At 37.8% G+C, this 27,950-nt stretch overlaps 2 protein-coding genes and 2 long non-coding RNA genes across 7 annotated transcripts; 2 read left to right on the top strand and 2 right to left on the bottom strand.

The window, feature by feature from the left end:
- Nucleotides 1-2,556: 2,556 nt before the first annotated feature.
- Nucleotides 2,557-8,962, bottom strand: LOC135633458 (uncharacterized). 2 transcript variants are annotated; one of them, XR_010495010.1, is made up of 5 exons: nt 8,694-8,962; nt 5,578-5,680; nt 3,674-5,453; nt 3,431-3,579; nt 2,559-3,360 (listed from the first exon to the last, which is right to left on the bottom strand). It is a non-coding gene; the product is annotated as an uncharacterized LOC135633458 (long non-coding RNA). The 2 variants fall into 2 exon arrangements; XR_010495009.1 differs by having other exon boundaries at nt 2,557-3,579.
- A 976-nt stretch (nt 8,963-9,938) lies between these two features.
- LOC103979548 (agamous-like MADS-box protein AGL80) lies at nt 9,939-10,946 on the top strand. Its single transcript, XM_009395722.3, has one exon. It carries the CDS (start codon nt 9,939-9,941, stop codon nt 10,635-10,637), a length of 699 nt encoding a protein of 232 aa, XP_009393997.2. The 3' UTR covers nt 10,638-10,946.
- Nucleotides 10,947-14,455: 3,509 nt separating this feature from the next.
- On the bottom strand, nt 14,456-15,203 carry LOC103978912 (uncharacterized). Its single transcript, XR_010494851.1, has 2 exons — nt 14,932-15,203; nt 14,456-14,855 (listed from the first exon to the last, which is right to left on the bottom strand). It is a non-coding gene; the product is annotated as an uncharacterized LOC103978912 (long non-coding RNA).
- Nucleotides 15,204-21,754: 6,551 nt separating this feature from the next.
- LOC135632860 (guanosine deaminase) lies at nt 21,755-26,409 on the top strand. Of its 3 annotated transcripts, none has more exons than XM_065141694.1 (6): nt 21,755-21,924; nt 22,031-22,088; nt 23,564-23,623; nt 23,821-24,011; nt 25,878-25,982; nt 26,068-26,409. In XM_065141694.1, the coding sequence occupies exons 2-6, from the start codon at nt 22,073-22,075 to the stop codon at nt 26,254-26,256; spliced, it is 561 nt and encodes a 186-aa protein (XP_064997766.1). In that variant the 5' UTR covers nt 21,755-21,924; nt 22,031-22,072; the 3' UTR covers nt 26,257-26,409. The 3 variants fall into 3 exon arrangements, with proteins under 3 accessions (XP_064997766.1, XP_064997767.1, XP_064997765.1); XM_065141695.1 differs by having other exon boundaries at nt 21,755-21,928; XM_065141693.1 differs by having other exon boundaries at nt 21,756-21,924; nt 21,997-22,088.
- Nucleotides 26,410-27,950: the final 1,541 nt, after the last annotated feature.

Raw genomic sequence — 27,950 nt, 5'->3', positions numbered from 1 at the left:
CGTACTTGTTTCTGAACGACACCAAGATTACTGACATGAGAGAGAGAGAGAGAGAGAGCTCCAGCCGATGGTCCTCACAGCTGATGCTACCTGTTCCTGTAGATCCACGCCATCAGAGGTACGACGGATGAGGGATTCCAGTCACGCGACGCGGACGATTCGGAAGGGGGGGGGGAGGGGGGCCGGAGCGGAGAACCGTGCGTGGTTCGTCTAAAAAAGAGACGCATCGGAGACAGAGTCGAGAGGGGCGAAACCCCACCGAGGGACGGCGGAGCCACTGCAAATGGTCCAACCGTGAACACCGCACCAGCATTGGTACTGCGTGCTGAAGTGACGGAGGCACTCTCGCGGTGTTAAAAGAAGCATCGGCCACTGTTTCAGCGGGCGGATGCATGTCGACCTCAACCACATAGCCTGGTGGCGGACAACAAGCAACCCACCATCGACAGCACAGCCGCCCTCACTAACGCTCCCTCCATCCATGCATGCGTGCCTTCGGCTCCATTGTTCGGCTCATGACAAAACAGGCATCGAAGACGTTCGATATTACGGTGCGATCGCAATGTTGCTTGGTAGGGGATGAGATCCGAAAACATCTCATACCAATCATATAACGAGCATGCATGCATCTCATGTCCAGCAACATCAAATATATGTCGGTCAATTTTAATTGGTAAAGACTTTGATGATTTGTCGACTCTCATTTTCATCGTTTATTTATTCATTAAAAAAATCAAATATTATCTTAATAAACTTCGATATGATAAATCTTTTAACAAATATATTATATGATTTTATTTTCCGAATCATCTCGAGCATATCGACACGTCCGACTATGGGATCAAACTCAGCATCTTAATTATATTCGCTTCACTTGATCCGAATGTTACTGGCAAGAATTGGGGGTGGTGGGTTGGTTTGTGTCGTAAACAAATGTCACAGATGTAATGCACGGCGCTTTAGCCAATGTGAGATATGAAAATAATCATTCCTAATGATCTTATTGGTCTTGATATGTAGGAAGGCTTTATTTATTTATTTATTTATATGGTTCAGTTCATAATTAATTTATGTTATAAAGTGGGTTGGTTGAGGAAGAAGTGTATTTATGTTTGTGTTCATAAACAAGGTTACTTTAATATTAAAGTACTCCATTAGTCGAGTCCCAACTATCATATTATTTATCCTTCACACCGGGGGTAAGAGCTCATCCATTGGAGTCTAATATTATACATTTTTAAATCTTGATAATTGTTTCTAACATCAAAATATAGTTAAGAGATGCTTCCGATGTTTTTATTCCAGTGATGATGCATTAGACATAAGAAGATGTTTTGTTCAATAAAGATACGTCGGATGTTTTGGATTTTTTTGTCATAAGATGAGATACATTATTATGTTAAGGCCCTTCCGATAGTTTAGATACCTCTGTCTTGTATTGATGCATCGCGTATGAGATAGCTCAACTCGTTGAGTTATGTCGAACGCTTCAAGTATTTTTAGCCTAGGTAATATGTTCGATTAGGATGAAAACATTTAAAGCATTCAATGGAGCTTAACTAAGTGAAGTGTCTTATACATATGATACTTACGGCCAAGAGAGGCATTTGAAGTACCCAATGTATCTTAATCGGATGAAGTGTCTCTTGCACATGATGCATCCTCTAAGACAAAAACATCCAAAATGTCTAACAATATCTTTTGTGAGATTTATCTGCCTAGAACAAAAATATATTTTGCATAACAAACATTCGTCTAACCAGGCAAGACATGTGATTGTGTCTAATTCGTCCTCCAAAGACAAACATTCAAAGCACCTCGTAACTAGTTTTTTTTAATGTAAATTACAACTATCAAGATCACAAAACAAAATAGACAATATATTTTTACATGGATAAACTATGAGATAATTGATATTACAAATATAAATGAGCACTAGGAACTATAGTTACAGAGTAAACCCAATGAGGGCATGACCTTTTAGATATGATTAATTCAAATGTAATCAAATCCAAGAAAACAATCTAACTCTAAGAACTCCACCCCATCAAATTGACGATCAAAATTAAATTAACAACACTTGAGTTCTAAACGAGGGATTCGATTGTGGTAATAATGCTCAACCTATAAAAAATTAAATTATAGATGCTAAACTAAAGATTTGATGTATCGAAGCATATTGTTTGATTGTATAGATGATACGTATCAGTTCGACAAAGAATGAATATAGATTAATACATCTCAGTGTATCATGTGACGATATGCACAATATAGTTCTGTACATATCATACCATCAGTTGATGATCGAATACGAACCGATAATACAAACTATGACTAAACTATTCACCATCATAAATTTTACATAAAAAACACTTAATATTACAAATTTAATAAAATATGAAGTGTCATAGCAATCTAGCCAAATAACACTTGTCCGTCCATAAAGACTGACATTTATGATATATTTTCTTTGGATCCTCTCGTTCTTATGGATACACTAAATACCAAATTTGATATTTAATTATTTATTTAATAAAGGATGGCTCTCGAGTCTTGCTTTCACACTCCAAAGATATGCATGACATCGTGATACAGACACTCGTCTTGGCACAACTCGCACCGCATGTTATAGCAAATCGACGAGGTTTTGACCAACGCCAAAGTAAACAAAAGCCGGCATGTATAAGCAAAATCTTCCATGCATTGTGTGCATGGGATGGGGACAAGCAAGCACTGGAATGGCATCTCCATCTCTATGCCTCCACCTCCACTTGATGGCACCAAATAGAAAACTGAGAGCCCCTCTCAAGCATTATGAAGCCGCCCTTGTCTTTACTGATGTTTCCAAGCACAGATGGGATGAGGAAAAGGACAGACATTTCCGAAAGAAATGCTATACATAATACACTTGTGTTTCACAAAATATTGTAATCCACAGGGACTCACCTCACCACTGCAAGCCACATGATGTCCTAATTGTCAACTGTACAAGAAGCATCTAGTCTTATCTTTTGCAACCATCAATTATTAGATGTGTTTTCTTTTAGAAAACATCAGGGAGACACATTTAGTTATGATTAAGAAGAGGAAGAAGAAGAAGAAGAAGATTCCATGGCACTGCTGGTGATTGAATTTACTGTGCAAAAGGATCATTGGATATGGATGGTCATGAGACGTCTGCTTGGCTACAGCTGGATGATAGTGAGGTAGCATCTTGGCGTGTACTGGTGTGGAGCAATGAGGCAAAGCTATTGTAGTCCTGTTGTGACCATCACAGATTGCCGTGAGCCCCAAACCTTATCTCGTCCTTGAGGAGGAGGAGGAGCAGGAGGAGGAAGAACAAGAAGAAGAAGAGCATCCCTGAATCAATGAACCAGGTCAAGGGGTGGTCCACATGCTCGTTACAAGAAGTATGTGTTGTGGGGAATACCACCAAAAGGGACTCCCATCGCCTGTGGACGTTTCTCAGAGACTGCAAAATGAGTCGAGGAAGAGTGCTCACAGGTCTTGGACTGGTTTAGGTGTCTCTTCAATTCAACTCTACCGCATAAGAGATAAATGGTACGATGCATGAGGTTCCTGCCAACACAAAGTTTGATGAAGGATATTGTATACATACGATCTTATAATTTTAAACAAAGAATGCACACCAAAACATAATATAATAAGATACCTGCCATGCCGGTGTTATCATGATTTGAGATTCCATGCCCTTTTTCAAGTTAGGGGTTCTCTTTGTACTCCAGCATGCCACCATATTTAAATTTGATGCAGCAAACTTCAATCTGAATTTGCTTGTCAACATAAGCATGTGAGCCAAAACATGTAAAAGTTTTGTAGTATTCCTCTCCTCTCTTTCTTTTTACATTATTAGCACAATTTGATCATCGGGTGCCAATATTAACTTAAGGGCTGTTGGGGTCCAATCCATCTGCACTGGCAGAGAGAGATAGATGATACCTAATTCTCCAATTCTTAGGGTTATGTCTCTGCACCTTATCTTCCAGTTTCTAGGGTTATGCCTCCCCTCCTACTCAAGGCATGGACAGGAACATGGCATGCAACAACTTTAATTAGGCCGTTACTCAGTTGTCGTACTCCCCCTTCTTCCTATGAAGAAGGAACTACAGTGGGTCATTTATAGACATCTAGCTCAAAAGGATTTCCACTCTTCGATTCATACTAATCCACAGGCTACACTTTAGTTGGGTCCTTAAGTGGCACAGAGAGCAAAGTGCTATAGCTTTTCGTTCAGAAAAGGAAGGTGTGGGAGGCCCAAGACATGATGGCATTTGACCTTAGCAAGAATAAGGAAGAAAGAAAAAGTTCAAAGTGATGAATCCACTAATTATAGGATCCTTGTTGGATTGAGAATGCCACTTCGTCCCCACAACACCCAAGTAATCATGTTCTCACTCTTTGTTATGAAAGTGGAGCCTGTCATCAAACCGTGCATCATTTAAGTGCTACAATTTGAAGAAGGAAGATTGGCCACCGTAGTTAGAAGTTAATTCTTCCACGACGTGTCTCACTTGTTTCCACCCAAATGTCATCTAATGGAATCGTACAAAATATTAGGTCAAGTGGAAATAAAGATGAGGAAACAAACAGTTCAAATTAAACATATCAGCAGTTAAAAGATGCTGGTGAATAAAGGTGAAGTGAAAACAAGAATTTATCATCTGAAAGAAGTCAATGAAGCCCTATTAAGGCAATTACGAGATGGTCCATAATCTTCCATTTTTTTAGTCTTAACTGAATTTGCTATAACACTCTTCTATAAGAGTGATGTTACCAATCTAGTGAAACTACAGTTGTTCATCAACATATAAGTACTACAGTTTATGATTTTAACCTATGTATCATAGCATCAACGAAAAAAATTTATGCATGACAATAAACCATGCTAAAATTACAGTGTTGCCAAACTTTATAACCAGGAACTTCTAAAGGAATAAGGGATCTCTAGTTTACTTTTTGCATATAGGAATAGGAATTGATCTGATTTAGGGGTCGGCAAAAAGTTGTGCCGATCATAAATTTTTGCCGACCCCTAAATCATCACTGGCTATTGCTGAATCTTCCACCATTATGGAGCCTGTAGGCCCTAAGCATTGTCAGCACTACCACTTGTCACTACCAAGACAAAAGTTTTTGGAGAAAGAAGACAACCCAAAAGTTAATATTGACAATGGACAAACATTTATGGCACACGTCCAAGTAGTTGAAATCCAGGGAGAAAAAGGAGCTGGTTGAGGACGAGAGAAGAAACAAGTAACAAGTCCAAGACATAACTAGATTGACAAAACGTTGTCCCCACTGTTTTAAATAAAAGGGGAATTCTTTGAATCTGATACCTCATTAGTAGGACCAACCAATCTTGAACTGTTCTCTGAATTGACATCTTCAAAAAGCTGAAGAATGATATAATGCAGCGAGGCAACAAACAGTACCTGTCATTAAATGAAACATTTTGAAAATGATCGATGAATTAATGGCTTCACCAACATATGCATGAATTCCATTAAGACAATAAAACAACATGAATTGTTGATGTAATTTAAGAGGTGTGCTCACCAACAGCCAATAGAAGATCTGAGGCCACAAAACCATGTTATCGTTGCAGATGTAATTCTGATATCAAATTGTTATCTTCCCAAAGATAGTGTAGCCAAGTTCACTGCAACTCAATGATCCCAAGAGGAGATAACAATGATCAATAAATGATAGAGGAGACAGGCAAGATCTATTCCTAGGTGCTATTGATTTCTGCCAAATATTGTTTAGCAGAATAGAAGAGATCATTGATTTAATGATCTGTTCCTAAATATGAACATGTGATGAGTTCAGTGATTTGTTTGCTTATAAAACGAAGTTCTTGAAGATATCCAATGTTCTAGAGAGAATTGTTAGTAGAATAGTTCTCCAAAAATCTCTCACATTCATTTATGAAATACCTGAACACATCACCTTGAAAATTGTGTTGTCAGATGAGAACAATTTTCTGATGTCAACATTTTAAGTTAGCATCTAACATCATCACAGAAGGATGCTTGACAGCACAAATATAGTCCAAGAGAGACCAATTTGCGGATCAAACAGAACTTCAACATATTATCAAACTCACATCAATCGATCAACAATTGTTGCTTGGTTGTTGCCCATGTCAATTCAGACATGTCAAGGACATTAAAAATAAAGATAACGAGTTGATTCAGTGTAGAACTTATCGAGTTTAGTGTTTCTTAGAAGGATCACAATTTTTCAGGTTCAAAGTCATCAAGATTTTAAAATAAAGAAGATGAATGGATTCGGCTAAATATGGATCACATATTTAAAACTCAACATATCTCAAAGAAAAACAAATTTTGATTGATCAATCCTGTTTCACTACAAGAACAAAAGAGGAAGACTGGACTAGATTCCAATAAAATTTCACATACCCTCAACTCTCAAAGGAAAGAACTCCTTGAAATATCATATTCTGAAAAAATTTATTGCTCCATTTTAACATTAAGAAATAACTATGACTGTAGAGAGGATTGGTAAAAGCCGCATAAATCTAAGGTCTACAAAGAACTCTAATTACATGGCGAGGACACAATATCATAGAGATGGTCAATTGAGAAAGCGTAAAAATGTGTCACTGCATCACTGTCATAGCATCCTTTACCAGTCACATATGGTGATCACTGGAAGAGCTTATCTTCCAACAACCTTCCTATGAGGAAAAAATGAACAGATACATTGTTCTGAAAGAAATCACTTTTTGTGGTCCATATGCAGCATATACACTTGTTATTGCTGTAACCATCACATGGTATAACAGTAGGACAAGAGGAAATTATGCATCCTATATACATCACCATGCATCACTTTACGTGGACGTAGAATAACACCTGATTACAAACAACCTTTTACTTTTCAGGTTCAAGTATCATCACATCAGCAAGTGGTATGGATGACCAACCATGAACATGGACAGTTCAATATTAACATCAAGAATGTATACAGCAATTAAATAGTTGCAGGATTCTTTTTATGGACACTTCTTGGGAGAACTTCTGTTTGATTGATGATTTAATATGTATACACAAATGTATATATATATAAATTAATATATGATTAGATAGATTGTCTATCTGTTGCTCTTACGCATTAGATATTAATTAATGAACATTTTTAAAAAATTAGCTTCATATATTACTTCTTAACAATAGTGTATCAACATAACATAGATTCGATTTTATAATTGTGTTGTACCAAGTGGTAACAGTATGCGCCGATCCAAGCTGGGATCGGTATGGATATGAATTCCAATATTTTTAACCATGACCTAGAATAATTTTCTCTTTTTTTTTATGATTGGAATAGGATGCTAGTTATTCATTGTGATGTATAACTGTCAATGTTAACATCATAAATAAATTTCAAAATTTGAAATATATGGTACCGTATATGTAAAAATATCTCTTGCCAAATTTCTGATGTATGACAGCCTAAATTAAGGACTTAACACATCAGCATATTTCTATCATGTCATGCCGGTATCTGTATCTCTATCTTTGTTCCACATATGTCAAAGGAGAGTCCTCTGAACTCGTAATTTTTTTCATACAAAGATGAGCACTAAATTATGATTTGAATGAGCAATCAATAAGTCCAGCTCCAAAGTGACAGGAATAGGAGATAGTTTTGCTCAGGACAACCTCAAGTATATACATGTAGTTAGAGATTCACATTGGGGGATGCTAAACGTATACAAGCTCAATAGTTGACTTAGTCTACATGAAACTTGCGCTGAAAATTCAGCCAATCAATTTTCACCCACAATATCATCATCAAAAATTATATGCATAGGACTAGAGTGAATTCTTATTAATTTTTTGCTGGGCATTCATTAAGGACCTATCAGATGAGGATGAAAATTCTCCGTGACCTAAAATGAAAGACAGCAAAAACTTTGTGTTCAAGATTTCAAGTAGATTATCCTAGATTTACCATGTGAAGCATTAGATTCCAATCGATCAAAGTTGACATTTTTTGCCTTAGCCACAAATTTTTACCACAAAGCTCTTTTGCCCTGCCCTTGATTAGAGTCATTCACATAAAACTTCTACTTTCTTTAACTTGTTCGGCCTGACACTCTGCTCCTCGTCAAGTCTGCTCTTCTGAAATTTTAAGAAGGTTAAAGGAAATAGACTATATAAAACTATGAAAGCATTGCTCATGGCAGGTTAGTCCATTGAACTACCCTAACCAGATTAGAACCTTTTTTCGGTTAATATCTCTGGAAAGATAACCGGGCACCAAAATGATCATGTAGATGATTGCAATGAGATATAAGAAAAAGAAAAAGTGTCATCTTGGCGTTGTAAAAGCAACTAGTGAAGGAAAACTAATCAAGGTTTCTGCACAAAAAAAAAAAAGTCTACTTCTCCCCCCTAATGAACAGCTCGATGATGAGTATTCAAAGAACGCTGCTTAAACGATTATAAACATATAAGAAAAAAGAAAAAAAGAACGAACAAATGGTAGTTTAAAAAATCTATAATCTCATCATTTCAATCACACGAAAGCTAACTGCGTATCAAACGATCGGTGCAGCCCATCAAGCAGAACACAGAGACCCAGTTCCGGATACTACATGTCTGAAACCAAGATGAGAGTGAGATCAAGTTCTTCAGACATACCTACGACAAGCATCAGATGATGATGACAGAAGCAAGAGGAGAAGCGAGAAGACGACGGTTTGGGTTTCAGGACCATGGAAGGGTTTGGGAGGAAGGATGAAAAGGACCCATTCATGGGCCTCATTGCGCCCAATACTGAGCCTCGCTATCATTTCCCTGCTTTGATGAGAGTAAGATCAAGATGAGAGTAGGATCAAGATCTTCAGACATACCTACGACAAGCATCAGATGATGTTGACGATGATGATGACAGAAGCAAGAGGAGAAGCGAGAAGAGGGTTTTAGGACGATCGAATGGTTTGGGAGGAACGATGAAAACGACCCGTTCATGGGCCTTATTGGGCCTAATACTGAGCCTCGCTATCATTTGCCTGCTTTGATGGGACCCACCGAAAGATCCCATCCATGGGCCTAATAATGGGCTCTCCCCATGAAGCCTATCAAATCAAAAACCGTATTGGACCCATTCGCCTACCTTGATGGGGCCTACTTCTGTGGCGCAGTGACTCAGACGAACCTGGCATTGGTAAAGGAAAGTAGCTTATTTTCTGAAGTTGATGTAATTACTTATTCATCTCCGAGAGTTCGTGACAGATGATATCGTAACAGTTATATTTCGTAACAGTTGGGAGATCAAAATCAGATCAACCAACCGCAACATCAAAATATTTCCCCCTTCCAAACTTGATCAGAATACTTCCCCCTTCCAATCTTGATCGGCTATGGCACCGCTGCAGTACATGCACACACGCAAAGATACAGAGAGAGAGCGAGAGAGAGAGGATGTGCGGGTTAGGGCACGCCACATGCATGCACGGGTGCTGAGCTGTACCTTCCCGTGGATTCCCCATTGACGGTCACAAGTGCAGTGGATATGGGTGATTCCCATATCGTTTTCGATTGGACGCTTGTCCGGCGTGTGCTCGCTGATGCAGCTGTTTGCTGTTGTTGGTGGCGCAGCCGAGCGGACCTCGCGGGTGAGAGGTTCGGATCGGGTGCCGGTATCGGAACAGGGAGTTCGCGGTTCGATTACTCACCTCTGACAACGATTGACGTGGCTGATGGCCACGCACCAATGACGTTTCTCCAATCGTATTATGTAATGGTGTTTGTGGACCGAGGTGGATATCCGATCCCGTTCGAATCCCGTTGGTAGCCCGTTCACACCCCTTCGTGTTCGGCTGCCCTATAAATGAATGACGATGGCAACGGAAGGGGGTGTACGAAGCTCGGTCCTTGCCTGCTATGGCCCGGAACAAGGTGAAGCTGGCATGGATCGTCAACGACGCCACCCGCCGCGCCACCCTGAAGAAGCGGCGCAAGGGGCTGATAAAGAAGGTGCGGGAGCTGAGCATCCTGTGCGGCGTGGAGGCGTGCGTGGTGGTGTACACGCCGCACGAAAACCAGCCGGTGGCGTGGCCGTCCCTCCAGGAGGCTGTGCAGATGATGGCGCGATTCAAGAGCATGCCGGAAATCGAGCGCAGCCGGAAGATGGTCAACCAGGAGGCCTTCCTCCACCAGCGGATCGCCAAGCTTCTGGAGCAGCTCCGCAGGCAGCAGCGCGAGAACCGGGAGATCGAGATGACATGGCTGACGTGGGAGGGGTTCCATGGCCGCAGCTTCGACGACCTGGACGTGGAGGATGCCTCCGCCCTCGCCTGGTCGGTGGAGACCAAGCTGAAGGAGGTCAGCGACAGGAGAGAGGAGCTCCTCAAGCGGCTGGCCATGGCCCCTCCGCCACCACCCATGCCAGTGGTTCCCGCGGCCACTGTCACGGGGATGATGCCGCTGCCGATGGAGAGGATCAACACGGTGAACCAGGGCCATGCAGCGGAGGGAAGCCAGAGGCCGAACTGGCTCATGGACATAATGAGCCCGTGGTCGGAGGAGGGGCAGATGTACCTGGATCCCATCAGCTCATGGCCGGACTCGTTGTTCCCTTGAGATCTCAGATGAGCTTGCATGGCGAAGATCCAATAATCTCCTTTGTCCGATGTCCACTAGTTTGTCTGCGCACTTCCTTTCTTCCCCAAAGATCTATGGGGCCTTCTCTTGCTCTTCATGCACTCTCCACCATGCCATCCTTGTGTTGGATGTTGGTGGTAAAGCTCGCTAGTCAATACATATACATCATTTGTGTGTGAACTTGTCTCTCTTCTTCTTTCTCGTGAATAAAACATAAAATAAAACAAAATTATTATATTTGTGTGTAGCTACATCACTTTATTATCTTTATTATTATAATACGACCCATCTCGCATGTTTACATAGTGACATGTGATCTCCCAAAAAAAAAAAAAAAGTATAGTTTCTCAACATTCATACATAACAATAATTCGATCTTCACGAATAAATGTTACACTATCATCCTAAAAAGCATCACTTAGCAACATCGACTTGTGTCAATGATTTGATTATCTTTTACGTGTAACGTCATAAATTAAACAATTTTTCTATAAATTTGTTTATATTTTATATGTTTATTAATTTTTTTTAAATAATGTTTTAAATTAAAATTTTAAAATACTTTTTTCAAAAAAATTATCTGTTTTATTATTAGTTTTTTTTATATATTATAGTATTTTCATTTGGTTTGTATATAATACTTTTTAATAATGTTTATAGCATTTTATTAATATATTGAAAACATTGTAAATGATATCATATCATATTTGTTTGATTATCATTACCTATAGATCATTATAATATCATATTTTAAGTTTATAATTAGTTTGATTGATGGTAGTAGTATGTTTAGATCATTTATAGTGCTTTTTTGCAGCTTTTTTTTTTGTGATGGTTAAAAGACTATAACAAGCTAAAAATATGGTAATAGACCAACACAATATAATAGATAAAACTATTATTAAGCAGTAATTTCGATATTTTATAATTTAAAAAATAATATTTGAAAAAAAATTAAGATGAGGATGTTTTCTAATAAAATCACCTTTAAAAAAATATAAATAATTAATTTTTATGTGCAAGAGAAAATGTATAAATATATATATATATATATATATATATATATATATATATAATTTTGAAATGGGAAATTATTCGTAGCTGTATAAATTTATGTTTTTCTTCTTTCCTCTGCGCTTGTTGAAATAAGCCAAACAAGCTACAAAAATCATCTAATGACAAAAGGTGACAATGTTTTCTATGTAGGAAATGAAATTAATTTGGTTTAGAGGCTTTTGATCCAATATTTGGCATAGCTTATGTTGCCAAAATCAAACTCAATTCTTTCCGAGAAAGAAAGAGCATTGGAAAAGGCAAAGAGTGTTAGAACACTCAAATTCTCCTCTTTATTCATCCTTTAGATGATCACTATAAATATTGTAATAGGTTAAAAGAGATTTAGAATTGATATTATAATCAGATTACGAAAATATAGGACAGGTTTGAGAAATGACTGACGATGGCAACGGTAGGGGGTGTAGGAAGCTCTCTAGCTCCTCATGCACTCTCCACCACCATGCATCCTTGTGTTGCATGGTGGTGGTAAAGCTCCCTAATCAATACATATACATATGTGGGTGGACTTTGTCTCTTCATTTTTATCATGATTCGAAATATAAAATTACTATATTTGTACATTATTATCTTTATTATTATAATATGAGCGATCTCATAAGTTTACGTCATGAGATGTGATCTCTCTCGAAAAGCGTTGTTTCGTAACACTCAGACACGACAATAATTCGATCTTCATAAGTAAATCTTACGACTAAGGTTACATCATTATGAGACATTATCCTAATAAAAAACATCGCTTCGCAACACAGACACGTGTCAATGATTTGATCATCTTTTAAGCTCACACATAAGGTAATATCGGAAATCAAGCAATTTCTTAAAAAATATTTTATATTTTATATGTTATCAAAACTTTTAATAATATTTTATAAATTTCATCAAAATTGTGTCCTTTTTTGTTATTTTTATCTATTATAATGTTTTTATTTAGTTCGTATATAATATTTTTAATAATATTTATAGTATTTTATTAATATACTGAAAACATTGTATGTGATATTATATCATATTTCTTCAATTATCATTGTTTACAAACCGTTATAATATTATATTTTAAAGCTTATAATTAGTTTGATTGATGTTGATAGTTTACTTAAATAATTTATGGTGCTTTCAAGTAAGCTTTACAATGTTTTTTTTAATGATGGGCAAAACACTATAATAAACTAAAAATATGGTAATAGATGAAAAAAAAACATTAAAGGATAACTTTGATATTTAAAAAAATAAAAACACTATTTTAAAAAACATAGATGGCGGTACCAATCGGGAAATATTCAAAATGAGTATATTTTATAGCAAAATCACCATTAAAAAATTTATAAATAATTAATTTTGATGCTCAAGAGAAAACTTATTTATATATTTTTTTACTTTTGAAATGGGAAAATATTTATAGCTGTATAAATTTATGTTTTTCTTCTTTCCTTTGTGCTTGTTGAAATAAGCCAAACAACCTACAAAAATCATCTAATGACAAAAGGTGACAATGTTTTCTATGTAGAAAATGAAATGAATTTGGATTAGAGGGAACCAATATTTGGCATAGCTTCTGTTGCCAAAATCAAACTCAATTCTTTCCGAGAAAGAAAGAGCATTGGAAAAGGCAAAAGGTGTTAGAACACTCAAATTTGTCAGGATTCAGATATAGCTTGTATTGCCAAAGTGGAACTCAGTTCTTTCCAAGAAACACAAACACATACAATCTGAAGTTTTGATTAAAAAGGAAAACACACACATTTCAAATATTTCTCTCTTATTTGCTATTTATATTTCACCAAACAAATATGTAGAACATTATCTTTTCCTTCTCCTCCTAAGAAAATAAGCCACATCAAACACTGGTGCAGATTTCAGATCACATTGTTGACTACTTTATCCTCACTATCATAGGAGTGCCATGTAGAAGCTTTCACCAATGTAGAATATCTATCTCATGTCCAGAAGTTGCCTTCAGACTGATCTTTCATGTATCAAAAATGGGGGAAAGCATATGCAATGAATTTGGTTTTTTTTTTTGGAGGAGAACTGCATTTTTCTTTTTATAGAAAACTATAAATATATGACAGAGAGAGATGTTCTGTGCAATGATGCATGTAGATAGATAGAAAGGTGTAGTTGGTACATGTGATGTATTTGGTTGGAAGATAAAAAATTACTAATAAGAATACAACATTATAGGTCATATTTAATGACTTATTTTCTTAGATGCAACAGTCAAAAATATAAGATAATATCGGAGCGAAAGGGTCGTATATTCAAATCTTATTCGAACCATACACTAAGAAAATATTTATATTTTTCAATTATGTTGCTATCATATGATCAATGACATTTTATATTTATTTATTAATTTTATGTTATTTTTCCTTGGAGAAAGTTAAGGTGTCAAATGCAATGCTTATTTTGCCAATTGGCCTATGGAGCAAGATGAGAGAAAATTGTATGAAGATACTAAATCATGATAATTATTACCTAAGATTAAAAAAAGGTATAAACAAAAATATATTTCCTAATTAGAGTTCAAATAACTAATTATTTAATTATATTCAAATATGATGAAATACCCCTTCCTATATTAAAACATCTACTCATCAAGTTGTATCCTTGTACATAAATAATTACCATAATTTGAGATCAGATTTGGATATATATATATATATATATATATATATATATATATAGTGGCCGTTCATCAGGCTGCGGCACAACTCTTAAAGTGCCCTACAACGGACGATGGTGATTGGATCATTGATGCAGAGAGAGAGATGTAGATGACCATTTACAAGCTTCCCCACAATTGCATGGCCAAGTGTTTGTACAAAGGGGACGAACTGCACATCGTGCTTCACCGAACAATGCCATGGGGATTCCAACCAAGGAAAAGGCTTCACAGTACAAAGGCCAAGTCGACTCTCGTTCTCCAACACCAGAGCGATCGTTTGGCCGACCAGAATGTACACCTGCACAACATATAAGAGACTCGGGGGGGTCCTCAGCGTCGGGCATGATCTTCTCCGGGGCTGGACTTGTCGAGGATGGACCACATCACCTGCACGTCGTGGTAGGCGCAGGCCATCACCTCGCCGTGTAGTGCCGTCCTGTGCCGGTCGTGTCCCGCTGCAACCGTTCATGCTACTTCACCATGAGAGGAAAGCGAGAAGAAGACGAAGGTAGCAAAGCAGCAGCACTTCACCTGTTTGCGGCTTCTTGTCTCTGGGTGGACTGATGAGGGTGCAAGCTTTCCTGAAGGGGGTAGTGATGGTGCGAACCCAAGAACCCATTGCAGCCTCTTCAAGTGTTGTGTTCCGTAACGCTGAATCTGGATTCCCTATGTGCTTTAGATATAGAGGAGAGAGAGAACAGAGAGAGAGGGAGGTCCGGGGGAGTTGAAGATAGGGTGGCAAGATCCGTGAGAGGAGGTTCGATCCGACAGCCGACGTCGCACCGCCACATGGATCACCACATCTTTCTGAAATGGTCAGATCCGCCACCACCTTATTTAATGGAGACAGTATCAAACACGCACCAAAAAGAAGTCTGAATGCATCGCTTCTCGGCTAGGTTTTGCTGGTGGTTTCAGCCTTCGTTGCAGCTTCGAGGAAGCTGGGTTTCTTGTGCTGAAACAACCTCGTGCAGAAGCTTTGTGTCACGCAAACTGCACACAATACCCGAGGAACATTAAACGCTAGTCAACAACATGTACATGTCTTGACTTTAAAGCTTTGGGTGTCTTCTCCCCGGAATCATCGCATTCTCGGGACACACGTTCCTCCCACGCGACGGAGGGAGACTGTGGCATAGGTGTCGATCTGTGAGACAGGTTGGAAGATTGGTTCGTACAGTTTGAATAGCAGAAAGAGAGGGGGAAACTGATCGTCTCAATTGGGAACGGTGCTTAGAATTCTGATATCACATCTTATGGTACCACTTCATGATAACAATCAGTATCAACACGGAATCTCAGGATTGCTACGGTGCATCAACGTGATAAGGTGGACTCGGATGGGACGATCACCTACTCCTATGCTATCCAAGGTCGTACAAGACGATATCACATAGTATAGAACTACTCCGAAAAGTTCGGAATGGCATCGCGCGATGTCGATCCGTGCAAGTCGATCAGTGTCCTCATGGAAAATACGAGTCGATCACCCGAGGAGTCAGCGTCCATTAACAAACCATGTACGATCAACTTTCATTTGTAGATATAAAAGTCAATCTCCTGATTGGAGATTTGAACACTGAACTCCTCATAACTCCACTTAACACTAGCTTATGCTTTGATGGGGTCGAGTCAAGAAATTTTCCTCTCGACCTCGGCCTCTATGCAGGAATTCAATGACTAAGAAGCAACAATTCAGTGAAGGAGGAAGAGCAACTCCTTGCTCTACCACAGACCAATTCTAGAGATAAAACATGTACATAACCTGACATTTATTGTCTCTATTTGAGCATCCACGTTGGCTACTCCGCGCACTTAAGATTGGATCAAGTCATGCTGATCGATTGGCCACGATATAAGGTTTTCTAATATTTTTGATGCTAGAAAAAGGGGTCAATGTTGCAAGAGTGTCCACCACTGAACAACCCCAACAAACACCCTAGCGAGAAGGCACCCGCCACCATCTCCACCTTTGAGCTCAGAGGGCAGCTCCCCACTCTCCCACATATGGATGGAAGCACCTTGACTCAAACTCTAAGGCGTTATTGCCATTTGTTCAACAATCCCGGGCTCTTGCCTTCCGGGGTAGCTAGTCATCTCCGCCAAAACATTCCTCAACCTTACCCATTAGGTAAAAGCATTAGCTAGGATTATGCAAACCATCGCATCCCTTATACCCCTGCTAGCTCAGCAGATGGTTCTCCCCCCATAGCCATTGCCCATGATTTAACCTACACTCATCCAAGCACCTCACAATGTTACCCCGATCAACCAACCACCTTTGGCTCCAAATGCCCATCCCCCAACCGGGGAGCAATCTGGACACCCAAGGCCAATAATAGAGCATAGTGTCCCCGTGCCCAAATGTGCTACCTCAACCTTCTTCGAAGCCAACACTCTATTGTCCAACTCAGCGGATGACTCGTTCCGGATTCAGTTACGATTGGTGAATCAGTGTCTAGACAATGTTCAGAGGGAATTCTATAAATCCAAGGAGGAGTTCAGGAAAAGTACCTTGGTTGGGTCCCCATTTGCTTAAGAAATTCAGGACAAGCCTATCCCCTTCAACATTCGCCTCCTGACGTTAGAGGCCTATGACGGTGGCTCCGATCTGGTGGAGCATATCATCACTTTTCGAGCTTAGAAGGCCCTATATAACACTTCCGATGTCATAATGTGTTGGGCATTTCCTATCACCCTCTGTGGCCCGGCTTGGATGTGGTATAACCAATTGAGATCGTCCTCGGTCTCGTCTTTTGATTAGCTTGTAAGGGAACTCGAGCTTCATTTCCTAACTAATGTGTGACTTAAACCATCAGCGATCATGCTCCTTGAGCTAAGGCAGAAGGAAGACGAATCTCTCTCTCTCTCTCTCTTCATCGCCCACTTCACTACTGAGATCTGAGGGGTTCCAAATGCCCACCCTTCTCTGGTTATGTAAGCATTCTTGATGGGCTTGCAGCTTTCAAGGTTCTTCTAGTCGATAGGCCACCGGCGACCATTTCCGAGATGTTCCAGCAAGCTAACTAGTATGTTGCTACCAAAGCACTGGTGGTAAAAAAGTGCGAGGAGTCACACAATTGAATCTCGGTCAGTCATGTGCTTGAGTTATGAATCTTCACCTCAGCCAAATAGTACCCAAGTCATGCACCTCGACCAAACAGTATCCAAGTTGTGCACCTTGACTAAAGAATACGAGAGAATATTTTCTCCAACAGGATTTTTCTCGATAGAATAAAGAAATTTCTTGAGAAAATATTATCTGCACATGATGAACATAAAACTAGTATCTCTTAACAAAATATATTTAATGCTTAAGTGCATCTTTTCTAAAAGAATAAATCGATGTAAAAGAATATTATTAAATATAAATAAAAAAATAATATACTTATATTGCGTCTAGAGAGTTCCATCTTTTCTAATTTTTTTCATTTTGTAAATGAGCCGAATGAAATCAAAATTTCACCTTTAGCTTTGAATTAAAGATATTAAAAGTGATCAAGCAACGTTGACCATAGCCCCTAGCCTTCAAGATTAACGATATGGATTCGATTCTTGGCTATGGTTCTGATTGTCTACGGCTAAGTATGATTAGACATGTTAGATGGAGAATATTTTTATTAAGATTTAGTGCTGATATGATAAATATTCTAACATATGAGAACATTTTCCATATTAGAAATATAATCACAAAGCAAGATTAAACTGATAGTCAAATGCATAGCGACAACCACTTGAGACATATAAATTGATATATTGTACGGAGAGAAGGATTCTCAAGTTTGAAGCCGAAGTTAGATATTCCCAACTTTCTCATCATATCACAGCAAGATTCCCTGTCGGGTTTCTGATCCCATAGGCATAATTATAATCACTTTAACCCTATTTATTCTTGTAATGTACACAGTCATCATTGTTTAAATTATGTATCTATTATTTATACTTAATAAATAATATGTGTGTAATATATGTTCTTCATTCATGTTAATTTGCACCATACACTTAGACATGTGTCCCTCTCTTCTGTTCTTTAACTAAAAATATTTTAAGAGTTTGAAATTTATAGCTATCGGTTTTTTCTATGTATCTGATTAAGAATTATTTATGATCAGATCTATCAAAATAATTTGTAAATGAAGTGAATTAAAATATTTTATTTTATTTTCGATTGATTGATTGACCCAAAAAAGAGAAGTCTTGCCGAAAGAGATGGGAAAGAACATAACATATTGCGTGTAATACATCCTCTATGTTGTCTCCTTTATACGGTTCACATTGGACTTTTAGCTAGTGAGGTGGGAAGACAATAACGTGCTGCTCCACCCAAGTCAACATAGGTCAATATATAAAAATAACTTGGGTCAAGATGACCTATGTGATTAATCAAAAATTTATAGATGCATATTTTGATTGAGATGGTAGATAGGTCATGGAAGGTAGCATAAGACATGATATCTATGTAAAGTCGAAATTTATGTGAACTTAGCTCACTCTCTCATTCATTCTATGAGTTTAAGAGGTTCTCGATCTCATTCGATGTCATTCTACAAACTTTTATCCGATCACACTCTAGACTCTTCTTCTTCTATTTATCTATTTACTTAGATGATCTTATAAGTGATGTAATAGAAATCAAAAGAGATTGAAAATTGATCTCTTATAGTCGGGTTGCGATGATAAAGGATAAGAGTCTTTCCGAGTCATCTATCATATTATAAGTTGATTATCTTTTAAAAAATCTTAATTATATTAAAATTTAATTATATTTATAGTATATCTTATATGACTAAATATGATCATAATATCGAATATAGAATGGACTAGAAATGGATTAATTTAAGGAGTTTAGTCTTTCATGGTTCAATGATGAATCTAATCCATGGTGGTAGAACGATGGATGATGCTAATAGATAAAATAATTGATGATCAAAAGAATTTTTTTGCCACATTTATGTTGAAAGGAGAGACTGATCACCGGTGGGAAATAATAATAAAAAATTTCTATAGACAAAGGACAGAAATAATAAGAACAAGTTTATCAATAAAAATAAAAAAGGTGATATTAAAACATGATACGAGAAATTATAATATTATTAATTTAAGATAGGATCTCACTTATTGAATGTGATAATTCAGACGGCATGAATCGGTAATTCTATATATTTTGATTTAGAGAAATAATATGATATTTTATTAGAGCCAACTTGTACCAACTCCAATCAACATTAATGTAAGTCTATCTTTAATTAAATATACTTTGGTGACTATCATTTATATAAGACCCATTGTCCCCCTTTCACACTAATCTTATGTTGCTGTGCTGCCAAATCAAATTATGCCAACCATATTAAAAACATGTACATTATATTGTATGAATTTGAAGGATATGTTATGATCTCCCCCATATGTCGAAGGAGGATGAGGATAAGCTTTTGAATTCCTACGTAAATTTAGCTCACTCCCTCTAAGTTTGGAAGGAGATTTGCTATGAAACTTCAACGTGGAGCACATCAGATGGATCATAAAAAAATTGGATCTCTCCCGTTGGATGGAAGATCAAAATCGAATTATAAACCCAATCTTTCCTCTACGATTAATATTTTCATGTCCATTTCTCTCGTCCTCTCAATCTTTTATTATTCTATCCATTCCATCACGCCAAGGATACGAGGAAGTACGACAAAGTCCACATCCACATCAACTCATCCTACTCTAACAATGTGATCATTCGAGACGCACATCCATATCGTTATCATCAAAAGCATGCATGGCATGGCGAAGACCGAGGAGGCAGCTGATACGCCTCACCTATGTATCTCTTTTGACTTGCCATGGTGGGGAGATTCTTGGATGGTCGAGGAAGACATGGAACTGCTCCCCTCCCTCATTCATCTCCTTGGAAAGCTACGTTGTCCGCAGTCGAAGCCAATCGACACGAGGAAGTCAATGCTTTTACTATTCCACATTTCATTCCTCATGGAAAATGATAATTAGTCTATTTCTTGAAAAGTATTCTATCTATAGACATGTCTTTCACATTCAGAGTTTTCTTGTCGTATTCTAAAAACAGGTTGACTTTAATATCATAATTTAGATTTAATGAATTAATTGATTTATTAAATTATTAATTATATATTTAAATTAAGATTAAGATTGATAATAGTAGACCAATCGATTCCCAACAGTCGGACGTCAAAGTGGAATCCCTCTCCGTTCCCATTCTTCTTCCTCCACGTTGGGTTCAAATTGAGAATCGCTTCCCACGCACGTCATCTCCTTTGCAACGTCAAATCTCCATGCACCAAAACCGTCACGTGTTAACGAGTGCCACACGTGGCAGTTTCTCGTCTCTCCAGTGTGCATCACCAAAGCTCCTTTTTTTTCTCTCTCTCTCTCTCTCTCTATATCTATTCTGTTCTCCCAAATGCGGTGACGGTGGTGGAGATCACCGTCATCCTCTTCTCTCTAGAATGCCATGGGTGGAGTCATAAACAGAACAGCCACAACGGTCGCACCCACGTATTGTTTCTAGAAAAACTATATATATATATAATCAAGGTCTGTCGTATCGGACCATACCGCCCGGTACGGGTGGTACGTACCGGTCCGACAGACCAATGATACGTGGACCGTCTTGTATCGTACCGAGCACTGTAATATTGTTACAGTGCTTGGTACACCTAGGTTACAGTGCTCGGTAACATTGTTACAGTGCTCGGTACGTACCGGTTCGACAGACCAATGATACGATATACCGTATCGTATCGTATCGATACCGAGCCCGGGTCGAAAATTTCGATACGATACGATACGACAGACCTTGATATATATATATATATATATATATATATATAATATGATGTCAAAGTGGATGTTCATCGAACGCAATGATAACAGGGATGATAACAGGGATGCACTGTTATTGGCCACCTACAATTCGGAGTAGATCTTCACCATTCTTTGTCTTGAATTTCCCACGTAACGTTTTGTTTTGAATTAGGGTGGAAAAAATAAATATGCTTTTTTATTTAAAAAAATGAAAAAAATTAGTTTTTTAAGAACTTATTTAATATAAAATAAATATAATTAATTTTTTATAGTTGAATCTCTCTTATTTTCTGAAAAATTAGATTACTCTCATTATTATTGTTATCGACTTTGACGAAGGAGATGAAGTTATATAGATTTAACTAATTTTATATTTAAAATAAAAATAAAAATACTTTAGAAATTAAATAAATAAAACGTGCTTGATTTTTGATGAATTTATCCAACATGATATGAAATAATAATAATAATAATAATATAAAATGATGGCCACCTATTTTGATTCAATCCGTATCCCCAAAAGAAACGAAAAGAACCACCAAGACAAGAAAGACAATACAAAAAGGGCACGGCCACGGTGGGCGGGGGCGGTCGTTGGCCCTCGTCAAGCCTGTCCTCAGCTTTCTACCTCCCGTCGTCTCCCCTGCTTTCTTCCTCGCCCTCGACTCCACGACTATCACGAGTAGATATACATTGGTAGGTTCGTAGATTCTTCATTTAGTCCTTTTTGGCCAATCCATCAATCTCTCGCCTTCTCTCTATATACAGGCTCACAAGCTCAACGTTTCCTCTTCGTCTTTAGAAGATTTGACGAGGGGAGGCCCGTCGATCGATTCCGGTCCCCATGGAAGAGGCGCAAGGTAGGATCGCAATCTTCGTTGTCTCTGCTGTTGGCTTTGCTCGTATCGCTTCACAATCTGTTGCGAGTTGCCGTCTTCTGAATCCTGCCACGGGATCTTCGCATAAAGTTGCTGCCTTTTGATGGGAAAAAGCAAGATTTTCCGCGTGTGGTTTCGACCTGACGCCCTTTTTTGTCGTTGATTTGGCTGTATGACAGATTTTTCGCTGTTTTTTTTTTGGGAATCTTGGTTTGTGTTTTCATTTTGTCTGCCGCCGGAGAATTTTACTTTCTTCACACCACTATGATTTGATCTAGCTGGTTTCATTATCTTCTTCATAAGAAATCAGTATGGTTCTTGAATTACTGGGTTCGTGGTTTCAACTGTGAATTTTTGGGGAAATTGAATCCGTAATTATTGTTTTTGGTGGGTGCTTTTGTAGGAAATTGAAGGGATATATGTGTCTAGAATTAGAGCTTTTTATTTTATGTTAAATATGTTGGATGTTTATTTTTATCCGGAATTAGAGTTGTTTTTGATGCGTCAAATTTTTATCCGGCAGAAACTCTGCAACCTGTTCACCTTTGCTTTCTCTTGCTAAACTTGATGTTAATTTTTTTTGGTAAAATTCCACATTTATCCCTTCGAAACAAGTGGTTTTCGCATTTATCGCGTTGAATTTTAGTTTAGCATATATGTGTATATATGTTTATATGAGTATACATCTTAAAAACCTAAAATTTGCATATACGTTATCGTAATTACATCTCGTTTAGCTACAATAACTTTGCTGTTTGTTGAAACTGCAATTTGCATTTATACCCTTAAAAAAATCATCATGATGCCAAAAATAGTTGGTATATTTTAGGTAATTTATATTGTTAGGTAATTTATATTGTTATATGTTTGTTTAACTCGAACAAGTAATGTTAATCACGATTGAAGGTGGTTAACCTGTTTTTTCTGGATGAATGCTAATGAACATTGGCATCGGGGAAGAATATAATATTTGGAGAGTTATATATATGTTATTAAAATTTGTTATGGCAAATATGTTCTTTTTCAATTGCAAGGATATGTAACGTACTCTATTTTTTTTATCTTCATTTTGAGAATAGCATGCTGTAGTTAGCAAATTTCTTTTATACCTTATCAACATGCTTGTCATTCCTCTGTTAAATATAAAGTAGGGCATGGAATTTTTTATCTTTTATTAGATTTTTATTCATTATCTTTGCACAATCTTGGGTAACAATGACTTTGTCTGGAAAGCATGGAACCGGATCATTTCTAATGTTTTGGTGTTTACAGAGAAAAGCTTATAATCTTCAGATGATAAGCCTTTATTGCTAGAAATTTTATCTGCCCCTTCCACAATCATTCTTTTGTACAAATATTTCATATTTGGATAATCGTTGAGGATGTAATTAAATTGAATTCTCACTTATTGTTGTTATTATTATTATTATTTATTGCCATTTGCATTTTGGTCTCAGTGGTGGAGTCAAAAGATGGGACCATCTCTGTGGCTTCTGCATTTGCTGGCCATCATGAAGGTAATTGTGCCACTTTTTTGCAATAATTGTTTACAATCCCCTCTTTTGGTTGTACGGTACCTAGTATGAAGTGAAAGATATGCTTAGTTGGATGATCTTTCTTTTCTTTTCCTTTTCTTTTTCTTTATTGATCTGAGAATTATTTTATTCCCTTTCCAATTTTTTGTCTCTTTTAACATTCGTATTATTTTAAGCAGCTGTTCAAGATAGAGATCATAAATTTTTGTCAAAAGCTGTGGAAGAAGCATACCATGGAGTTGAATGTGGTGATGGAGGCCCATTTGGTGCAGTTGTCGTTCATAATGATGAGATAGTTGTTAGTTGTCATAACATGGTGCTGAAGAACACAGATCCTACTGCTCATGCTGAGGTGGCTGCAATAAGGGAGGTAGGTACATTAGTCGTTCATATTCTTGTATAATCTATCTTCACATGATCCTTGAATCAGCAAAATGCAGTAATACATTCAACTACAACTGATCTAGTCTGAGTGTTTTTCTTATACTTCGTTGTCAGAATCTGATAGTCCAGAGAGCACCTAAATGGTCCCATTTCAGAAGTATAGACTGTAACTTTATAAAACATTTAATCTAAATTAATCGATCTTTCTATGGTCAAGGTCCAAATTTTGACCTTTGTAAAGCTTGCCAACAAGGTCCAACATGCCAAAGATCAAATTATTAGATAACCTGGGAATATATTCCATTTATGTGACCTTCATTTTCTTTCTCCTTTTACCTTCTATAAAAATCTTTGTTATGTTACCCATGATACTCTCAACATCATTACTGTGTCTGTTCCAAATTCAATACTAGTCGATTAGGTTGAGCTAATATGTGATGGTGTACTTTCTGACATCAGAGCATGTATCACCTACAATGGTGTTGTTGACATAAGACGGATGCTTTAAGATACTAGTTGCTTGCATCAGTTCTACTCAGACGTTGCTTTTTAAGTTAAAGCATGTCCGAAATACTTGCATCAGTTCTACTCAACTACACCATTGTAGGTGATACATGCCCTGACATTAGAAAGTACACCAGCACAGATCAGCTCAACCTAATTGACTAGTTTTGAATTTAGAACAAAAAGATGGTAATGATGTTGAGCATATTTGGCCCGATCAAATCTTTAGGAAGAAAGATATGGGAGAGGGAGAAGAGACTGTTTACAGTGGTGACAGGATGTTTCAGGCTTGAGCCAACCCATAGCAGGGGAGGAATAACAAGCAGCCATGCTCACATGTCCATTCCCATTACAAAAGTCTACATTTTATGTTACATGCAGACCACCTTGAACTCTCAATCTTACCAAGTGCGAATCCTCGTGACCAGCAGTTAGGGTCTCAACTGCTATTGTCTCCATCGTACCAAGTGTGAATCCTTATGACCAGCCAAAAACCATTAGGAAGGAGCTCATCTTTTCCTCCACCTTGTAATTCCCTCCCACACCTGCGCTCATATTGGTACAGAACACATTGACCGTGGCGACCACATATGTTACGATAACAATTCAGGTGCATGAAAGCTTTGAATCGCACTCCATTAAGACCCATTGTCAGCCACTTCGTGGGGAAGGTGTCGGCTCTCCGTGGCATGCCGAAGGCTTGCTGGAGGAGGTGCTGATGAACTCGTACAACGTCTCTAGGGAGGAGACCAGGCGGCTAAAGTTCAATTGAGGAAATGAGATTACCCTCTTCACTTTCAAGTTCAAGAGAGAAGCGAGAACTTAACGTAATGTCATGGAGAGTGTTGCTACAGACAAATATGCTTAGGCTTTTGGATAGAGAACCCAAGACGTTTCGAGGAATAAAGCCTATCTTGTTCTGAACTCTTCATTTTTGAGTTCTCCATGTCCTTTGAAGAGTTTCCTTCGGTTGCTTGATATATGAAAAATTCCCATTTCGATACTTCAGAACTTGTATTTTAAAGTAGTTGATGGTGTACATATTAGAGGCTAAGTAGTTCAGATTTTAATGGAAGCATCTAAGACACATTATGTAGTTGATGGTCTACATATTAGAGGTTAAATAGTTCAGGTTTTAATGTAAGCATCTTAGACACATATCATGTAAATTATTGAATGAAGGGTAAAATTATGTTAAAAAAAAGTTAATGGTAACTCATTGAGACACACAGGAAGCAATCTTGCCTTATAATCTAGGTTTGAACCATGACTGTATCAGGAACAAACTTCAAAAGAAGCTAGTTTTACATGGATCACTTTGTGTCATATTATCTTTTTGTCATTTCAGGCTTGCAAAAAGCTGGGGAAAATTGAACTTTCTGATTGTGAGATATATGCCTCCTGTGAGCCTTGTCCAATGTGCTTTGGAGCGATTCATCTTTCCCGACTCAAGGTTGCGATCATATCTTTTTGTTTCTTCTGACCTCTTGATCCTACGAGATTTTACTCATCTGGTTTTGCTTCACTGATGAATGCAGAGGCTGGTGTATGGAGCAAAGGCGGAGGCCGCCATAGCCATTGGATTTGATGACTTCATTGCCGATGCTCTAAGAGGTACTGGGTTCTATCAGAAGGCTCATCTGGAGATCAAAAGGGCCGACGGCAATGGAGCCATCATCGCTGAACAAGTATTCGAGAAGACCAAGGAAAAGTTTCAGATGTACTAGAACTCTTTTCAGGCCAAGAAAAAGTACATAATTTCCTGAAAGGTTTTCTCAATGCAAAATAATGAACAATCTTGATGAACTCGCTATGTTCCCAATACTGATGATACCCTCTCTATTCAATGAATGTGCAATTCGAAGCAATTTCATCTGAAAGTTCAGTGCTTTTGTGGTGTAGCTCTCTTTGGCCAAATGTTGTGCAGGTCTGGTTTTGCAGTGGTAAGTATACTCTACATTTGGTTTATGTAAAGTTTGGTATGCTGATACATTTTGCATGGTACACAATGTGCATGTTATGGGGTTGTATTTTATACAATTCTTATCTGACATGGATCCAAAAGATCTCTGATCTTGACTAGTTACTGGATCCACACCCAGGTCTCTTCTTGCTAACTGTCCAATGTGAGGTTGGATATTGTATTCTGAATTAGGATTTATGCTGGACCTGCATATTAGTTTATGTGCCAACAGTGGAACTTCAATTTGTAAATTGATTTGTGAAAATTATAGATTTATGCATGATCTAGGAGGATTAGAATAGTTTAAATATACCATGGAAGCTTGGTCAGGATTTAGTAGCAGATATTGGAAGGTAATGACTTGCATGCAACTACATTTGTGATGAAGATTCACAACAAAAATTGGGGTGGAAGTCATGTCAAATTTATATGAACTTGGATGAATAACTTAGTTGTATGCTAATACCTTGCTTCTGAAAACATCAGTTCTCATATGTTTCACTCCAAATGGAATCAGATATGAGTCAAGACATTCTAAAACCCATGGAGAAGAAATGAGCTGATGTTCTTCAATTTGGAGTCATCACATTTCATGATATCAAAATTTACTATATATTGGATCCTTTTCTAACAACTTAAGCTTCAGTAAAATCTAATTTTGCTTTCAATCCTTGGAAACTTAACCACGTATGACTTTAGAACGTGAAATTCATATAACATACATATTTTATGGGTTTATCAAAGTCTTTCCTACCTTTAGCAAAGTGATTTTATATGTTCCTTCATAATTGTAATTTAGGATTAAATATGTCTCATATAACAACATTATTTTCGTCTTTAAGAATATATTCCAGTGATTAGATAACAATACAGGAATAGTTTCAGTACAGTATTATATTATTTTGTTATTTTCAAAATTTTGATGCTATTATTAAAATAATTATATTATATTAATATATTATATGTATCACATCGCGATGGAAATGGATTACTAAGGTGATATAGTGAAAATTCAGACCCTCAAATTAAGAGGAAGGGATATCGATATGCATCATCAAACTGCTGATTAGGTGCGTCGCATGATGTGACCATATCAATATATCTTAATATCCCACGGCTCTAATTAACGTCTTTGTATTACCCTCGCTTTACGCTTCGTGCAATCAGAGGATCGGACCAACGCACGGTCCAGATGCGACCGGACCTCTTGTAGCATCGCCGCCAACCCGGGACAGAGGAAGCTTCCCACTTTCTACTCAACACCCACGTACGGACGAGATATCATCGAATCCAGTATCGGACGGTGAGAGTTGCGCCAGCTGTAAAAATCCTGCGCGTACGATGCGCATGAAACAACGTGCAGCGCGTGGCCCGCACCTTGGTGGTGGCGCGAGATGCCGTCTCCCACTTGCCTAAAGTGACGTCTCGACACGAACACACGCACACACCACAACCGCA

Source organism: Musa acuminata, chromosome BXJ3-3 (genome assembly GCF_036884655.1).
Source record: "Musa acuminata AAA Group cultivar baxijiao chromosome BXJ3-3, Cavendish_Baxijiao_AAA, whole genome shotgun sequence".
NCBI lineage: Eukaryota > Viridiplantae > Streptophyta > Magnoliopsida > Zingiberales > Musaceae > Musa > Musa acuminata.
The sequence above is the reverse complement of the archived record's forward strand: the minus strand, read 5'-3'. Positions and strand labels throughout refer to the sequence as shown.

Coding starts and splice junctions, on each gene's coding strand:
- LOC103979548 (XM_009395722.3), top strand. CDS start 9,939: ATGGCCCGGAACAAGGTGAAGCTGGCATGGATCGTCAACGACGCCACC.
- LOC135632860 (XM_065141694.1), top strand. Junction 24,012..25,877: donor AGGTGGCTGCAATAAGGGAG/GTAGGTACATTA, acceptor TTGTCATTTCAG/GCTTGCAAAAAGCTGGGGAA. Junction 25,983..26,067: donor TTCATCTTTCCCGACTCAAG/GTTGCGATCATA, acceptor TGATGAATGCAG/AGGCTGGTGTATGGAGCAAA.